General features: G+C 41.5%; 1 protein-coding gene across 1 annotated transcript; it reads left to right on the top strand.

The window, feature by feature from the left end:
* Nucleotides 1-2,923: 2,923 nt before the first annotated feature.
* On the top strand, nt 2,924-17,822 carry LOC136449589 (E3 ubiquitin-protein ligase PRT6-like). The gene is made up of 19 exons (XM_066449647.1): nt 2,924-3,379; nt 4,000-5,088; nt 5,472-6,688; nt 6,825-6,965; nt 9,216-9,459; nt 9,537-10,298; nt 10,640-10,834; nt 11,052-11,695; nt 12,284-12,335; nt 12,420-13,065; nt 14,282-14,490; nt 14,808-15,343; nt 15,434-15,538; nt 15,627-15,693; nt 15,897-15,974; nt 16,425-16,493; nt 16,765-16,862; nt 17,374-17,461; nt 17,557-17,822. Exons 1-17 carry the CDS (start codon nt 3,302-3,304, stop codon nt 16,831-16,833), a joined length of 6,201 nt encoding a protein of 2,066 aa, XP_066305744.1. The 5' UTR covers nt 2,924-3,301; the 3' UTR covers nt 16,834-16,862; nt 17,374-17,461; nt 17,557-17,822.
* Nucleotides 17,823-18,024: the final 202 nt, after the last annotated feature.

Raw genomic sequence — 18,024 nt, 5'->3', positions numbered from 1 at the left:
TCTGTTCGATACAGTGTCCGCAAAATAAATTCCACCAAAGTTCAGCTATGACAACTTTTTGCAGGCTATCGCTTCATTTCCTTATGTTAGACGTATTTTTTGTGCTGATGACATGTGCAATTTTAGTGAAAGTTATAAGAATACCTCCAAGTTGCTAATAACATCGGTTCCGAACATACAAAAATTTTGGTTCAAGTAATCCTGTTTCGGATATTTTCAAGCTTGTCTACTGATGCGCTTTTCATACAATGCCAGTAAAATGGGTTTTTGCCAAAATTCAATTATGTAGAATTTCCATAGTTTATCGTTTTCAAGATTCTGTTACATGCATTTTTTTGCGAGCACCGCATGCACTTTCATGGAAAGTTACAGGATAGCCTCCAACTGCTCACGCCTTTCGGTTTTACAAACCAAAATAACATTGGTTATCGAACAAACAAATTTTTTTGGTGAAAACACTCATGTTTGGGATCTTTTCAAAGCTTGCCTATGGATATGTTTGATCCAATATCGACAAAATTGGTTATGCCTGTAGGTTTTTTAAGATTATGTTACACATATTTTTTTTTCTTGAGGACACAGCTATATTTTCTAATAAAATTATAAGAGCACCTCCGAGTTGCTTGTGTGGTTTTGTAAACCAAAATAACAAGAACGGTAATGCTCTCTACCAAGCATCGGTCTGGCCGAACGGGATGGACCAACCTGCCCCCACGCTTCGCGCGCCCCGTGGCCTCGAGCCTTGCGCGCCCCACCCACACCTCGCTCCTCATGCCGTGCGCTGCTTTTGCCTCGCGTCGCTCGCGCCTCATGCTGTGCTCCGCCGCACCTTGCGCCTCCCGCCCAAACTCGCGCTGCGCACAGTCGAGGTCCAACCCTCGCGCCGTGGCATCGAGCTCCGTGCCGGCATCAAGCTTGCGTCAACAAGCTTTCATTGGGGGCAGCAAGTAGATGAGCACATGTTGCAACCGTATGTTTTATGCGTTTCATATGCATGTTGCATATGTTTCATCTAAATGTTGCAAAAGTAGATATGGTGTTGCATATGTTGCAATGACTACACATGTATGTTGCAAGCGTATGTTTCAGCTGTTTCAAATGTATGTTGTAAGTGTTTTATCTGAATGTTGCATATGTTGCACTGGCTATACACGCATATTGCAAGTGTATGTTTCAAATGTTTTAGCTATTTTAAACGTATGTTGCAAATGTTTTATCTGGATGTTGCATATGTTGCAGTGCCATACACATATGTTACAAGCGAATGTTGTAAATGTTTCATCTGTTTCGGACGTATGTTGCAGTGTTTCATGAGCAGGCACGGCAAGGACGCAGGCGAAGGTGGTCCCCTTGGACGTAGAGGTCCCCGCATGCGCGCGGGAAGGGAAGTGGGCGTGACAGCAGGCGCGGAGCACAAAGTGGCATCGATGGGCGTGGCAGCAGCGCGGAGCACGAAGCTGCATCCATGGACTGGCAGTAGGCGCGGAGCATGAGGAAAGCGGGGCACAAAGCTACATCCATGGACATGTAGCATGTGCGGAGCAACAAGCTGCATCTATAGATGCCTCGGGGATATCATTATTGAAAATAGGCGGGCAGCAAGGACAAGCGTCCGGACACTAGTCTCTCCCTAACCAGAAGAGTGTTTCGGATCTTTTCGAGGTTTCCTACTCATATGTTTCATATGATACGGCAACACATCTTCAGCCAAAATCCAGTTACGTAGAACTCTATCGTTTATGCTGTTTTTAGATTTTGCCACATGCAATTTCTTTGCGAAGACACATGCATTTTGAGGAAAGTTACAAGACCTCCACCCAATTAACATCAAATAATTTATTTCATCATGAAAGTAATTATTTTTCAGATCTTTTCAAGCCTGCCTATTACGTTTGATACAATACCACTAAAATGGTTTATGCCAAAATTCAGTTACGTAAAATTTTGCACACTTTATCCTTTTAAAGATTTGTATTTTATTTTTGCAAGGACATGATTTTTCCAATAGTTATACAAGAGCTCCTCACAATTGTTCGTGACTTTCGGTTTGAGAAATTCGAACAGACAAAAACTTTGGTTAAAGTACGGGTCTTTTCCCACCTTCGCAACTCTACAGATAACTTTATGGGTGTCTTTTTTCCTTTCTATAGCTAAAATTCTGTAACACGGACAAATTATTCTTAGTTAAAATTATCTTTTTCTTTAAAATTAGTTTTTCTTTTTGAACAAAGTATTTCTGGTGAAAATTACAGCAGCACCTCCCACTCGCAGACTTGCAGAGTTAGAGCATCTCAAGAGACTTTTCATATCCTTCATAAATAGGAGGAATAACGTTTTTAGTGAAAAACTACCATCTATCGCATTTCTAAATGGTCATGTAAATATAACCATCTTCTATTCTAGATTTTTTGCTAGCAAAAAAAAATAGAAGACGAGAACGAGTCTCTAGAGTGCATATGAGAAATAGAAAAATTATTGGAGAGTGAAAAGATATAGAACCCGACTTTTATATAAATGACTCTACAAATGATAATTTAAATACTGAGATTTAGAAATGCCCTCGAAGATGCCCAGAGGACATGGGCGGTGGGTCCCACCTGCAGTGTGACCACGCACCAAACGAAGTTGCTACAGTATCTGTCACATCGAATGTTTGCGGCCCGTGCATGGAGCATTAAATGTAGACGAAAAGAAAAACTAATTGCACAGTTTGGTGGGAAATTGCGAGACGAACGTTTTAAGCCTAATTAGTCAATGTTTGGACACTATTTGCCAAATAAAAACGAAGGTGCTACAGTAGCCCCAAAATCCAAATTTCGCGAACTAAACAAGGCCGAAGCCGTATCACACCACCTGCTGGACCCACTGCTCAGCGACCGAACTAACCTCCTCGCCCTCGCCTCGAACCCTCGATTCGCCATTCCGCCACGGAGATGCCATTCGCCATTATCCTGCTCCACCCCATCACGCAAAAAGGGGTCCGAGGGCAACACCACCATAAAAAAAGGACAAAAAAGAAGAAGAGAGAACAACCCGAACCCCGTTCTGGTTAGGGTTGAGGATTTCTTCCTCTGGTCTGCTCGCCCCTCGAGAGATCGCCGGAAGAGGAGATTGCCGAACTGCTCGAGGCCTCCGTGTGGGGGTTAGCGCCGCGGGATCTGCGCCGCGCCGTGTGATTTCCGGTGGTGGTTTTGGCGGGCGGAGGCGGATTTCGCGGCTCGCTCGGTCGGCTGATTCGGCGAGGCTGGGGCGCGGGGGCGGGCGATCGGGCCACTGGAGCTGCGCCCACTGGCTGCGCGCCATGGCCGGGATCGACGCCGGCGAGGGGGCGGCCGCCGCGCCGCCGCCGGAGTTGTCGCCGCAGCAGCGTATCGAGCAGGTGCGCTGCGTTCTCCTCGCTGGCCAAAGTGTCTACCCGTGATCCTTCTTCCCCGCGACCCCGTGCCGGTCTGGCGTAGCGCCGATGTGGTTGCCGGCCGTGTGCTGCTTTGGTATTTTGGTCCCGTGGCGGCGGGTGATTTGGGATTGGGAATTTTATTTATTTTTTATTTTTATTTTTATTTTTTGCGGTTCATGGGCCGCGGGACTTGTTGCTGTCAGTTGGTTGCTTGCCTTGCCTGTTGCCATTCGCTTTGCTGGCGTGATGAATGTGTGTTTGCTGTGATAGAAACTAGCGGCGGAGGGAGTTTGGGGGGTAGGTACTGTTTTTTCATGCTAGGGGCGCGGAATTGGAATCAATAATGTTGCTGGACTTACAGATGCCACTTTGGTGTTATATTCCTTCTTATACTACTTCATATAAGAATTTGCCAATTTTTTTCTTTTGATTTATAAGATAAGGATGAGAGATTCTTCAGAACTAGGCGTCTTCTTTAACTATGTTGAACAGAATCTGCTATATGGTTGCAATGATATGAGCTTCGCTTCATAATTAATTTAAACTATTCATCAGGGCTTTTTAGAAATTTGCTGATGCACAACATTGCCCTCTCCTTGCAGAAGCTCATTCTCTATGGAGTACCTGAAGAACAGCTGCAAGAGCACCAAGAAGGCCTAGTCCGGTATGTGGAGGAGCACAAGGAGCAGATACCTGATATTGTGAGGCACATCTTGTCAGCAGGTACTGACATTTCAGAGGCCTGGAAGGCCTCAAAGAAGGACGCAAACAGCAGCATGAATGGAGATGCATACAGTGAGAGTTTGTCTTGGCTGCAATGGTTGATGTTCAAAAATGAACCAGGAGCGATGCTTGATGACCTGGAGCGTTCCAATGCAGGGGAGCGTGCTGTCTGTGGGTCTGTTTGGGGGAACAATGATGTTGCTTATCGCTGCCGGACTTGCGAGAGTGACCCCACATGTGCAATTTGTGTCCCGTGCTTCCAGAATGGCAATCACAAGGATCATGATTACTCTATCATGTACACAGGGGGTGGATGTTGTGACTGTGGAGATGCAACTGCTTGGAAGCGTGAGGGCTTCTGCTCAAAGCACAAGGGGGCTGAGCAGATCAAGCCTCTTCCAGAGGAGCTTGCGCGTCCTGTAGGACCTGTTCTGGATGTCCTCTTGCAGTTCTGGAAGGAGGCGCTATGCCTGCTGGAACCACCCCATGCAAAGGGTGCTGATAGTAGCTCGTGCAAGAGGATTGCTGAAGAGTTGACAACTTCTATCTCTAGCATGCTGCTTGAGTTCTGCACACGCAGTGAAAACCTTCTTAGTTTTCTGTCCCTAAGGATCCGTGAGTTCCCTGATATGTTAGATGCATTAATAAGGTCAGACAGGTTTCTTGACAAGAAGGTTGCCAGAAAATTGCACGAGTTTCTATTGAAGCTTATCATTGACCCTGCTTTTAAGTATGAGTTTGCCAAGGTTTTCATACGCTACTACCCTATCACATTTGAGGAAGTTATTAAAGGCTGTAATGATTCACTACTGGAAGACTATCCACTGATGACAACTTTTTCTGTGCAAATATTCACTGTGCCTACATTGACTCCAAGGTTTGTGCGCGAGGTTGATTTGTTGGGTGTCCTCCTTGGATGCTTGACAGATCTGTTTCTCTCTTGCATCGGTGAGGATGGTCGTTTACAGGTATGCTTTTGTTTCTGTTTTTTATGGCTCAAAGAATTTAATGCTCATGTGAACCAGCTTCTGGTATGTTGGCATATTCTGAGTTGTTTGTAAATTTTAGGCTGACTAAAGATTATTTTAGTTATGCATCTGTCGTGCTTATTTCTAGCTTAATAAATAGCATAGCCACTCAGATAACTGGGAATGAATTAATTGGATGAATCATAAACATTTGAGGACCAGACCCTTGTTGGTTTCTGTTTTGAGATGTGGCATTGGGTTGGAAAAATATTCATAATAAGACAGATTGACTACACTGTCATTTTATCTGTCAACTTAATGCATTGTGACTTGTAGAGTGCAACTTTACTTTCTTATACCCTTTTTCACTTTGTTATTTGCAGACAAACAAATGGGGGAATTTATTTGCTGCTTCTATCCGATTACTGGGTGATACACGCTATGTGTTGAGTCATGAAGAGGTTTCTAAGCATGTTGCTTATGAGAGGCCTGATCTAACTAGGTCATGGATTAAGCTCTTATCACTTGTGCAAGGAATGGATCCTCAGAAGAGAGTGACAAGTATTCATGCTGAAGATGAGAATGAGCATCTATCTGCGCCGTTTGTGCTGGGGAACTATCTTGGAATTGTCCAGAATCTTATGATGAGGGGATCATTTTCTCCTCCTGATCAACATGAATCAACTGATGTGACAGTTTGCTCCACTGCGATAAAAGGGGTGGAAAATGCTGAAAATCAGCGGCATGCAAAAGTTGGGAGGGTCTCCCAGGAGAGTTCTGTATCCAATTTAAGCAGCAGAGACAGCTCTTTGTGCTGTGGATTGCCATCACCTGCTGCCTGGTTAATTATTCAATGCCTGAAAGCTATTGAAAGTTGGCTCTGGCTGGAAAATGATATAGCTCTGAGGAGCAAACTGTCATCCCTTGATGCTAGCAGCAGTGATTCTCACAATTTTATGGCTTCGCTTGAAGACCCGTTGAGTTCTCTTAAGGGAAACAGTTCAAGAGGCATCAAGATAAATGAAGGATCACAAACAGATTGTACTGCAGATTATTATGAGGCATCTAGTTCTCCTGTTCAAGGTCAAGGCAACCGGATGCAGATTGACCAAGAAGGGATGTCTCCGGTTAGTAACAGTACAGGCAAAGGGAAGATGCATGACAGCAGCAACACTACAGATGTACAGTTGCACCCTGAGGATGCCGTTACTTATACTCTGACTGATGGTAGCATTTTGTATGCTCATCCAGATTCAAGAATCGAGGAACTAGGAATACTCAATACAAGAGAATGGCCTCATGTTGTCTTTGATGTCAGTTCACAAGAAACATCCTTCCATATCCCTTTGCACCGTATGCTTTCGTTACTATTGCGGAAGGCAATGAAGAAATGTTTTGGAGAGGATGGACATTCAGATGTGCAATCCAATGAGTTCTTTTCTCAGATACTTAGAGGTTGCGAGCCCTATGGGTTTGCTTCAATTGTTATGGAGCATCCACTGAGAGTGAGAGTATTTTGCGCACAAGTGCGAGCTGGAATGTGGCGCAAGAACGGTGATGCAGCTATCCTGAGTGCTGAGTGGTACCGCTCTGTGCAATGGTAATTCCATAATGATCTCATGTCAATTCAATGTTCAAATATCAGACCTGATGTTTCAATGTTCAAATATTAGACTTCATTTCAATTCAATGTTCAAATAATAGTGCTGAAGTTATCTTGTTGGCCCCATTTTCAGGATTGAACAAGGTTTGGAGTCAGATCTGTTTCTGCTTCAATGCTGTGCTGCCCTATCTTCTCCAGAGTTCTTTGTGCGGACAATTCAAGAGCGATTTGGTTTGTCCAGTTATACGGATTTGGGACTTGCAGAGCAAAACGAGTAAGCCGAAAGCTGCTTGTCTGTTTCTGTTTCTGCTTTGTATTTTTTCTTCAATTTATGGCATTACCTTCCATGTATAGTATTTATGGTTTGTTGTGGTCACTTACTGTTTCCATCACTACTGACTCCTCCGTCCTGAAATATAGTGCATTGTGACTTCTAAAATTTGTACTGAAATATAATGCATTCTATGTAATGGCTATGTATAGATTTGGCAAAATTTGTGAAAAAGGAAACCATAATTTGAGGAGAAACTCCTTAATTGGAATAATCCATGGATACATGTGTCATTTGAGTGTTCCCTTAAGTTGTCTTAAATTTTTTAGAATGCACTATTTTACGGACGGAGGGAGTACTAAGTAAAGTATGATGGTGACAAAAGTTACCACAATTCATTCCATCTGCCTTGCATCTTCACATCTTTTGTGGCCATGTATTGCTTGTTCTGTCTTTGGGCGCTAGTAAGTGTTCCTTCTGTCAGTAGATTTTCTGTCAACACGAAAAAGGAACAATCACAACCATTTCATTTGTTTCTGCCATTTTGGAACTTGATACTCAACTTGGTATGTTGTCAGAGAATGGTTTGGTTTGAAGTCTTTACTTCAATGCTTCCATTTTCAAATTTGAAGTATATGTGCTCCGTGAAGAAATTTAACGTGGCGCTGGGATGCTCAGAATGTTTTATTTTCTCCAGAAGCTGGTTGGTAGGAAACTAGGATAAATTTTTGTTAATCCCTCCGTTCAAAAGTCCATGTCGTCTGAGCAAATTGGATTCTTTCAAAAGTATTCATCATATTAGGTGGTCCTCCCGTCTTTTCTCGGTCTCGCGGGCATGCGACACCTCGTATATACTGCGGGTGCGGGTTCATTACTGCACCGTCCTCCTGTTATCCTCTTATAGGGATCCATTGTCTGCTCCGTTTGTCATTCTACTAATCCACAGACGCAGAGCAACAACAAAGCCGTGGCCTGCAGGCTCCGCCTTGCTGCCGTGCTCCCGGGCCGTTGTGACGCCGCGTCCCTTCACTGCGCTGCTGTGCCGCTGTGTCGCTCCTCCGTGCAAACGCGCTGCTGCAAGCCATGGATAACCAGCGATTCACCGCTGTCGCTGAGGATGAGCTCGTTCGTGTATTGAACTGGGCACCAGATTCATGCGACGAAGAAGACGATCACCAGGACACGAGTCCGAGAGCGAGGCTTCTTAATTTTCATCGATCGCGGTAGATTTTAGAGCCGTTGCAAAACTGATCAATTGTGCGGGAGATGCAATTGGAGCTGTACGCGTTGGCCGGTTTTGATGTCGTGTGGCCGGTGCAATTTGGAGTCTGGGAGAGAGGCATGCGGGGCCAGGAGTCGAGCAGGAGACTTTCGTCTGTGTTAGCGCGTGGTTATTTCGGGAAACTGAACAGCCATTGGTGAGTTAAGTAAACAACAGCGATTAAATGAATTTTAGCGATTCTCTGGCCCTCCTTGGTCTCTGTGCGTGAGGCTAAAACAATTAGGACGGAGTACACGAGAAACTTTTAGTGTCTCCAAAACCTGGTTAGCGGGAAAGTAGGATACCATGTACTCAATCTGTTATAAACGAGCCGCACTTGTTTCCGTGAAATCCCAAAATTATAGGTCCATTGATGGCAGTCACTCCCTTTCCTTTTTGTATGAAGTCCTGGAATCTGTGCCATCAAACTTACTAAAATTAGTTAGTCGTTTAAGATCATCACGGTATGCTATGCTACATGAATATTGTGTTAACAAAAAGTATAACTTTATTAGTATCAATTAGCATTATGTTAGGGAAACTATTAGTCAAAAACATATCTTTGCCAGGCACTGTGTTATCTTGCTGAGCTAGAACTTGGAACAAGCAAGGCGTTTGGATTCTCAGCAAGCTTTACCTTGGGTTCCATGTTGGCAAGCTTACCTCGGGCTGGTGAGGTTTGGCTTGCCCAGCCACGCTAGGTGAGGCTAGCTTGCTGGAAAACTAACTGGCCCCTAAAAAAAATCTTTATCCATGAAAGAATGGAGATAGCATTTAGTTGTATTCAAATTCAAAATTATCTAAGGTGTTGACGAGGTCTTTGTTATTCAATTTGGTCTCCGTAATTCATGACATCATAACAAGGTCTAAGGAAACAGTGTCCTTGCTTGCTTTTTTGTCTTAGTCCATAGACTAATCATTTACTTACATTTTCTTAAAACTGAAGATTTATGTTATGCCACATTTATGTTCTGATAATATCTTGTTTTCAGGTTCGAGTCAGTTCTAATGCAAGAAATGCTGACTTTTCTTATACAATTGGTTAAAGAACGTCGTTTTTGTGGGCTTTCCACAGCAGACAACTTGAGGAGAGAACTGATTTATAAGTTAGCTATTGGAGACGCCACTCATAGCCAAATTGTTAAGTATCTTCCTCTCGATCTTGCGTCAAGTGACCAACTTCAAAATGTTTTGGATTCGCTGGCAGCTTATTCTAATCCATCTGGCATGAAGCAGGTACTGTCCTTCAATTTCTATAACATGTTTCTGAAAATAATCCAAAAATGGAGGATTAACATAAAACATTATCACAGGGTAAGTATGTACTTCGCAAATCATGCTGGAAGGAATTAGACTTGTATCACCCCCGCTGGAATTCTAGGGAATTGCAAATTGCCGAGGAGAGATATTACCGTTTCTGCAAAATTTCTGCCCTTAATGCTCAGCTACCTCGGTGGACTCATGTTTTTAACCCCCTCAGAAGTATTTCTAACATTGCAACCTCGAAGGCTGTCCTTCAGATTGTCCGTGCCGTTCTTTTTTATGCTGTTTACAGTGATGCATCATCGGCATCACGTGCCCCTGATAATGTTCTTGTGACGGGTTTGCATCTGCTTTGGTTGGCACTCGATATATGTGAAACTGAAAGACAGATACATGCTGGTCAGTATGGCATGGACGTGGTGCAGCATGATGATGAATCATGGGTGGTTCTGTCATCTGCAGAAGAGGCTTTCCCCATCTTGACTTACTCCACTGAACTAGTTTCCCCAGTGTCTGACAAAGTAAAGAAAGAAAGCATGTTAACTCTGCTTGTCTCGTTAATGCACAAATACAAAGAAGAGAATGATGCCACCTTTTCTGGATCCAAGTACTGTAATATCCCATCTCTCATTGAAATCTTATTAAAGAAGTTTGCCAAGTTAAGTAAGGAGTGCATGGTTACATTGAGACAAATGGCACCGCATATAGTGCCTTCTACACCTGATCATACCAGTACCAAAGAAAGCCTAGGATCTTCTTCAGATTTCATGGAAAAGAAAGCAAAAGCACGCCAACACCAAGCTGCAATTATGGTAAGATCTTTATTTGCAAAATTCACATAGTATAATACTTTAATTATCCTTTTGACTTGTCTCAAATTCTAGCCTTAGTTAATTGTGAGATCTTTGTAGATGGGCTTACGAAAAATACATAACATTATCACTTTATTTTAATTTACAAGGTTCTAGTTCTGTGGTTTCCCTAGTTAGATGTTTATTTGGTTTTTCAGCCATCTAATGCCTAAACTCTGCACTTGGCTCATTCTTAGGTTCTGAAGCTACTTGCTGACTTTCCTAAAAAAAACTTGTTGACTTTTGGCCTCTCTTAACTTACACTAAGCACAATTTTGTTCTGTTGTACCATATTTATTCAGGCGAAAATGAGGGCAGAGCAGTCCAAGTTTGCTGAAAGTATGAAGTCATCAGAAAACGAGGGGCATGACGTGACTATGTTGGAGACAGATGTGTCCAGTTCAACTGGAGTTGTGTCTGAGGAGTCACTACCAGTTTGCTCTCTGTGCCGGGACTCAGATTCCAAAAGCCCTCTCTGCTACTTAATCCTTCTTCAGGTAATCACTGTTGACTTGACAACATCTTGCTTATCTTGTGATGCCTCATAGGTTCTTAAAGTAGTGATTGTTCTTTCTGCAGTATTTTGGTGTATGATATGATGTTTTCTGACCTATATTTAAAACACATGTTAATTCTACTTATTTTTCTTTTTGTTATGCTGATATATATGTAAAGTACCATAGAATAATCTTTCATGTGTGTTCTATAATTTAGAAATCTCGGCTTGCAACCTTTGTTGAGATGGGTAATCCATCCTGGGAAAATCCAGCTCAAGTAAACAAGACTGTATCAGTCAAAAGGGAAGACTCAACCGATTCCTCAGTCTCTGGTTCTTCAACTTCTGAGGAACTTGTCAATGATACAACAGTAGAGCCAACATTTGATATAGACAACATGGAAGTTGATGCATTTCTTGATTTTTCTAATGAGCAACATCCACTGATTAGATATATATCATCTTTCCCAACTGGGCATAGCAACAGCAATGCAGATGAAAATGTCTCGCTTGAGGCAATTGAGGCTGACATTTACAGTTCTATTTTAAATGATCTATTTGGATCCAGCAATGCACATATTCAGGATAGTGACCAAATGTTGCCATCAAATACTTCAAACATCACAGTTGATACCAAGAGAACTAGAAGGCCCAAGCGTTCAGTGCTGGGAACATATGTTAGTTGCCTTTCAGCAAAACACCGCCATTCTTCTCTGTATGATGTAGCCTCAAAATCTTCTGCCTCTGTAACTACAAGAAACAGATTTGGTCCTGTTGATTGTGATGGCATCCATATATCTTCTTGTGGACATGCCGTGCATCAAGAATGTCATGATCGATATCTGTTCTCCTTGAAACAAAGGTTTGCTGGACCACCCCCCATAACATACCCTTTTTGTAACTGTAACTAGTTCTACACTTCTACTAGTTAGGAAATAGGTATGTTACATTGCGCCTTTTGGTTAGGTGTTACATTTCAATGAAAATCTTTTAGTTATAGGAGTACAAGTTCACAAAATGGTCAATTTATAACCTTTAGATGATTCATTTAATTTGTGTGGTATAATTGATTGTTTGCCATCAGATAAGTCCTGGTTTCACGATTTACAATTAATCTAGTCAGGTTTCACTTCAGCATCTTTATTCTAAAATTTTTTCTCAACATGCCGTTGCCAGATGCCATGTTTTTTTTTAAATAAAAAACTGAAGTCATTATGGCATGGAATGAAATCGACTTGTTTGATGGCAAAATTGTAAATATGGTATATGGTGGACTTCTTTATTTATGACACTCTAATAGGATACCTATTTAGTGTTCGTGACCTGGAAAGCAGAAACTTACTATTTAGAAGGCCTACATAACTTATGATTATACATATTACTGGCTGCAAAACTTCTGTTGATTTGAGTATATCTGTTTGCAGTAACTTACACATTTGTTTATTTACAGATATGTCCGGAGACTTGGTTTTGAAGGTGGTCATATAGTTGATCCTGATCTGGTATGTGTATATATTTGTGTTTATAAAGTTGACTTTTTTGTTTTTGTTTTTGTTGATCCTTTGCTTAGACAGTTCTTTTTGCAGGGAGAATTGCTTTGTCCAGTATGTCGCAGATTTGCAAATTCCATTCTTCCAGCATCACCTGATTTCTCTGGTAAAACATCAAGGATGGTGAGACCATTTGTTCAAACCTTGACACCTCAAGTTGTTACACCTACATCAGATGTGAATAGAAATTGCTTACAGTTCCCTCGTGCACTATCTCTTCTTGAAAGTGCTGGAAAAATCGTTGGAGAAAGCAAGTTTTTAAAAGCTATATCTGGGAAGCTTAATGAAACTACAAATCCAGCCCTTGATCCTTGTATTCGAAGATTGGCTATGCTTTACTATCCTCGCAGTCACAGCAGTTTTTCACCATCTAAGAGGCTCAACCCATCCTTATTTCTCTGGGATACACTAAGATACTCTCTGGTATCTACAGAAATCGCTTCTCGTGGTAGGATGTCAAGCCACTCTGCTGAATCGAAGTCCTGCTTGGAATCTTTGCGTGGTGAACTTAATTCTTCAAGTGGGTTCATATTGTCCCTCTTGTTCCATGCTGCTCACTCTGCACGGAATTTGAATCGTCTTGAGGTTCTTCTGAGGTTTGAAGGTATCCAACTATTAGCAGGTTCTATTTGCTCTTGTATTTCGGGTTATAAAGACATTCTGAATGCCACTAAGCAAAAAGGTATAGCTCATCCTTTTCCTTTACCTTGTTTAATGTATTTCCCTACATCTAGATACTATTTTCCCTCGTTTTGGAGTGCCTTCTTATTTCCACTTCTAAATGAATATCATGAGCTTTCTATTTCTTTCAGTGGGGCTTTGATAAAAAATATGATTTTTTTATAAAACAACTGTACTCCAGGGATTTTAATATAGTATAAAGTGACCTTATGAGCAATATGTTGGTACTCTATTGTTATTGTTTCTGTTGAGCTGATTATAATGATAAATTGGTTCTTAATTGTTACTATTTCTGTTGTAGAACGGATTATAATTGCTTATTTGCAGTGTTACTATTATCTTGTTGCTTTCCTTTTTTTTTTTTGCTGATTGGCATACTGGGCATATGTATATTTTTTTTGAAACTATACTGGGCATAATTGTTTGTGTTGTGCTGGTTAATTGTAACAGTTTCTTAGAACATATTTAACAGGTTTCTGTTTGCTTGTGTTACCATTGCCTTGTTTGCTTTATTGTGCTGATTTGTATACAGGACAGCAGGCAATATAACTGAACCTTTTTAGTTATTTCAGTTCTTATCTTATTTATTATAGTTATACTATTTTTCCCTTATGAAAGTCCTAATGTTGTATTTCCTTTTTTTTGTATTGGTGTTGGTTGTTAGTTTTTTATTTTTATCTAACCAAGATCCTTGAGTTGATTTAACATGGAAAGCGAGGAATTCTGGTCTAGGCTTACGTACATTTGCTTGAAGTATCCAATAAAACCTTATAACCTTTAAATTTGCATCCCACACTTTATTACATCATGACATCTTCTGAATTTATGTTTGTAAAACAAATGCTTAGCTGCTTAGGTAAAGAGGTTTCAAGATACTTTCATAAAGACTTAGGCATTCATTAAAGGAAAAATAAAACAAAAGGGTGCATACCAGGTCTTGTAGGTTGTGTACCTGTCAAGAAGGCTCTATTATATTGTATGTGAAAGTAGATGTGGCCTAATCTAAAGTCATTTTTTTTGCTTAGTTCTAATGTGTTTATCATAAAATGCTTACATTTGATTGTAGTATTTGGTCTTAATGGTCTGAACAAGCCAAAATGTCATATCGGGGATCCTGGAAGAAACATGAATTATTCTGTATCTCATGAGATCATGTCTCCTGATCACTTATGGAATGTTTATTTTGTTATCACTTCTCACGTTTTCATCCTTAACAGGCTCTTTGCCATCGATGGTTGATCCAGCCAGTGAGGGGGGCCTCTTCCCTGATATCCAATTTTGGAAACAATGTGCTGATCCAGTTCTTGCTCAAGATCCATTTTCTTCTTTGATGTCGGCACTTTTCTGTCTGCCTGTTCAGTTTCTGTCATCTGCTGAATTCTTCATCCCTTTTGTCCATCTGTTCTATGTTGTTTGTGCCATTCAGGTATGCTGTTTTGCACTGCTTCCTCGTTATGTTTGCAGTTTGTATGTTAGTTGTATTAATTCTTAGCTTGTTTCAACATCAGCAAAGCTTTTTAGTCCCAAGCACATTGGGGTAGGCTAGAGCTAAAACCCAACATGAGCTATCAACAAAAAGGCAAAAGTAAGAGAAAATAGAAAAGTATATGTAAGGCATGAATAATAGTGATGTTGTTAAGAGGGTCTGAAGCCTGTTCATGGTTCAGGCATGTGAATAGTTGCTTTCCATGTGCTCCTGCTCAAGAACAATTTATAGCTTGCAGCTACATGATTTTGATATAGGCCCTGATAACATGCTACGGGGAGGAAACTTTCGATCAATCAAACTTCAATGACTGCCTTCTTAATGATGTTTGCAAGACAATGTCAGGATATGATATTGCCAGAGAGTATTTTGTATCCAAATATATCGATCCCTCTTGTCATCCAAAAGACATGGTCCGCAGATTAACATATCCATATCTTCGGAGATGTGCATTGCTTTGGGAGCTGCTAAGATCGTCTGCCACATCGCCCTTGTATGACGGTTCCAATATTTGGGAAGGATCACATCTTTACTTGAGTAATAGCACACAAGATGGCAGTTCTTCACTGGCAATGAAACTGAACGGATTAAGAGAATTGGAAGACCTATTTCAGATTCAGTCGCTGGATCTGATTCTCCAAGATGAATCTGTACACATGCTGGCCTTAAAATGGTCTCAACATTTCTGTGAAGATTACAATCCCCGTAAATATAGAGGCACTCTCTTTTCTACCCCTGCAGTTCCATTTAGGCTGATGCAACTACCAGATGTATACCAGGTTCTCCTAGAAAGGTTTGGTCTGGTTCTTCTAAGCTGGGATGAGATTTTATGCGAGCTCTGCCTTTTTTCCTGGAACTGATGACTTATAATTTTTCCATCTAGATATGTCAAGATGCAATGCCCTGATTGTGGCTCAGTGCCTGATGAACCGGCACTGTGTTTGCTTTGTGGCCAACTATGTTCGCCTAGTTGGAAACCATGCTGCAGGTGATAGAACTTTGCTTGTAAAAGTTCCTATTACCTTGTGTTGTGCCATAATTTATCAAACGCCTGCCCTAATTTTATTTGTTTGTAGGACTGGAAAATGCCAGAATCACGCATTGCAATGTGGTGCTGGTATTGGCATATTTCTTCTAGTGAGGGTACGTACTAGCTCATTACTTTTTTTTCCTTGAACACGCAGGAGAGCTGCATATCTTTTATATTAAGAAGAAAAGGGGCATGAGAAACCCCAAATAACAAAGAACCACCCTAGCTTATTACACATGATACTATTTTGTCCAGTATAATGGCCTCTGTTCTTTCTTATGTGAATATGCTTCAATTTTGATGGTCTTCTGCGCAGAAAACAACAATCCTGTTGCAGCGATCTGCTCGTCTGGCCTTTTGGCCGTCTCTATACCTTGATGCTTTTGGAGAGGAGGTATTGCTTAATTTTCTAATGTTTTGTTATTCTTATATGGACTTATAGCTGTTACATTCTCCGCTTGAAATTTTACCTCCTGCTGATGAACCCACTTGTGAGCTTCTCCGCCACACAGCAGAAGTTCATTTGGCCTCCAAATCAGATGCATGCTTACATGATGAACATGAAATAAAATGTCCCATATGTGAAATCTTTAGATGTTTGATTTTTCCTCGAGAACAATAACAATGTGAAATTGATTTCAAATCATCTGAATGACCATCAATGGATGATGTGACGGCTTATCATTCGCATCTAGTCATACACTACCACGCGTATATATATTAACCTCAAGAATAAGGGAAACTCCTACGATTGAAACGGTGCATTGAGGAAAGTGGGCATTCTTTCATGACAATGTGAGCTTATGCTCTTTACCTTTTGGGATGTTTGGAACTTTGGATGCAGGATCATGAAATGCAGAGAGGAAAGCCTTTATATCTAAGTCAAGAAAGATACACAGCCCTGACGTATCTGGTAATCAGTCCACACCCTTTCCTCTATGCTTTCTCGACTTGATGTTTTATTAGGAAAAAAAACGAGACCCAACTTAGGAGGAACTAGGCGTTTTTTCATTAAGAAAATGGGCACCCAAATTCAAGCCGAGAGAGGACTTGAACCTGGGTGGTTGGGTGCACGACCACACCTCCCACCCAACCAGTTGAGCGAGGCTCACTTCCTGACTTGATGTTATTTGGAATTTGCACCTTGATTATAAATGAGATACATGTCCTTTTTTGTGTGATAGGTGGCATCTCATAGCCTTGACCGAACTTCTGAAGTTCTTCGGCAAACGACCATCAGCTTTTATGATTGAGTCCATTTTCCAAGGAACAATGTTCAAAGGTTTGGATTATTTATATGACTTGTTTGGTTCTAGCATACGGAAAGATTGGCATCTTTTTTTTATCCCCAGTACCCCCTTTGTTCTTTATGTTCGTTGTTCACAAACTTCAAACTTGTAATGGTTAGTTTGCCTGCCAAAAAGATGTAGTTGGGCAGCAATAGGCATATTTTCCCCAGGTTATGTGGTCACTATTTGCTTCTCTTAGTAGGCTTATTATACAGGTCTTAAATCATTAAATATGGAAAGAACAGATGGAATGATCTTATCATGTGTATTAGATCCAATGGAGCAAATAAACTGCTGTCAGATCACCCAGCCACAAACTACCATTAGTCAGAATGGTTATTCATTAGTGTCCAATCTCTGGCATGCTGTATTGAAGAGTTGAAGTGCAACCACAGCACATGGTTCTCTCCACTGAATGCTCCCCCACACATTTTGAGCTGTGCACAAATTTCACGTCGCATCGTGATACATGGTTTATTGTTGATTTGTCGTCTGCTTTGTCAGGATCTTGTGGATGTGCATTTTGTGGGAACTGTAGTGCAACTTGGTGTTGATCCTCTCCGGTGATAACGGAAGTGTTACCTCAACCAAGGTTACAACCGCAAGCTCTTTTTTGCTAATTATTGCGCTCGATGCTGTATCCTACTACCTGCTTTGTTTTCGTCTGTGACCGTTTCTCTCTTCCAGGTGGTGTAGATTCTGCAGGCTTGCCACCATTCGTGTTCTGTGGCGCACTGGCCCTGCTGCTCCCCTTGTGCCTAATGTACAGTTGTTTTCACTCTTTTCTTTGTTTACTATTATTATGGCCGGTGCTCACAAAATGGCTGACCTTGTAACATTCACCGATCGACTGCATGATCTGTATGTACAGTTCATAGCACCGGATTGGTGTAGTTTGTCGGTATGAAATGCTGTCATCCAGGTGCCATTTGATCGTCATCGAGTTTTATTTACCGTGTTGCCCTGTGATTTGCTGAATCTTATTTGAACCTGCGTGTTCAGCCGGAAGCGAGGCTATGGGAACATTTGAATGAGATAAACTACTCGGCTAGATATTTCCTTGCATAGCAATTGCTTGCTCGAGGGACGATTCGAGGGCGAGGCCACCGGCCCGATGCCACACCGCCGAGCCGCCCGCTGGCTGGTGGATCATTG

Source organism: Miscanthus floridulus, chromosome 5 (genome assembly GCF_019320115.1).
Source record: "Miscanthus floridulus cultivar M001 chromosome 5, ASM1932011v1, whole genome shotgun sequence".
NCBI lineage: Eukaryota > Viridiplantae > Streptophyta > Magnoliopsida > Poales > Poaceae > Miscanthus > Miscanthus floridulus.
Note: the sequence above shows the minus strand (reverse complement) of the source record. Positions and strands in the feature narration are given on the sequence as shown.

Coding starts and splice junctions, on each gene's coding strand:
- LOC136449589 (XM_066449647.1), top strand. CDS start 3,302: ATGGCCGGGATCGACGCCGGCGAGGGGGCGGCCGCCGCGCCGCCGCCG. Junction 13,066..14,281: donor GAATGCCACTAAGCAAAAAG/GTATAGCTCATC, acceptor CATCCTTAACAG/GCTCTTTGCCATCGATGGTT. Junction 14,491..14,807: donor ATGTTGTTTGTGCCATTCAG/GTATGCTGTTTT, acceptor ATTTTGATATAG/GCCCTGATAACATGCTACGG.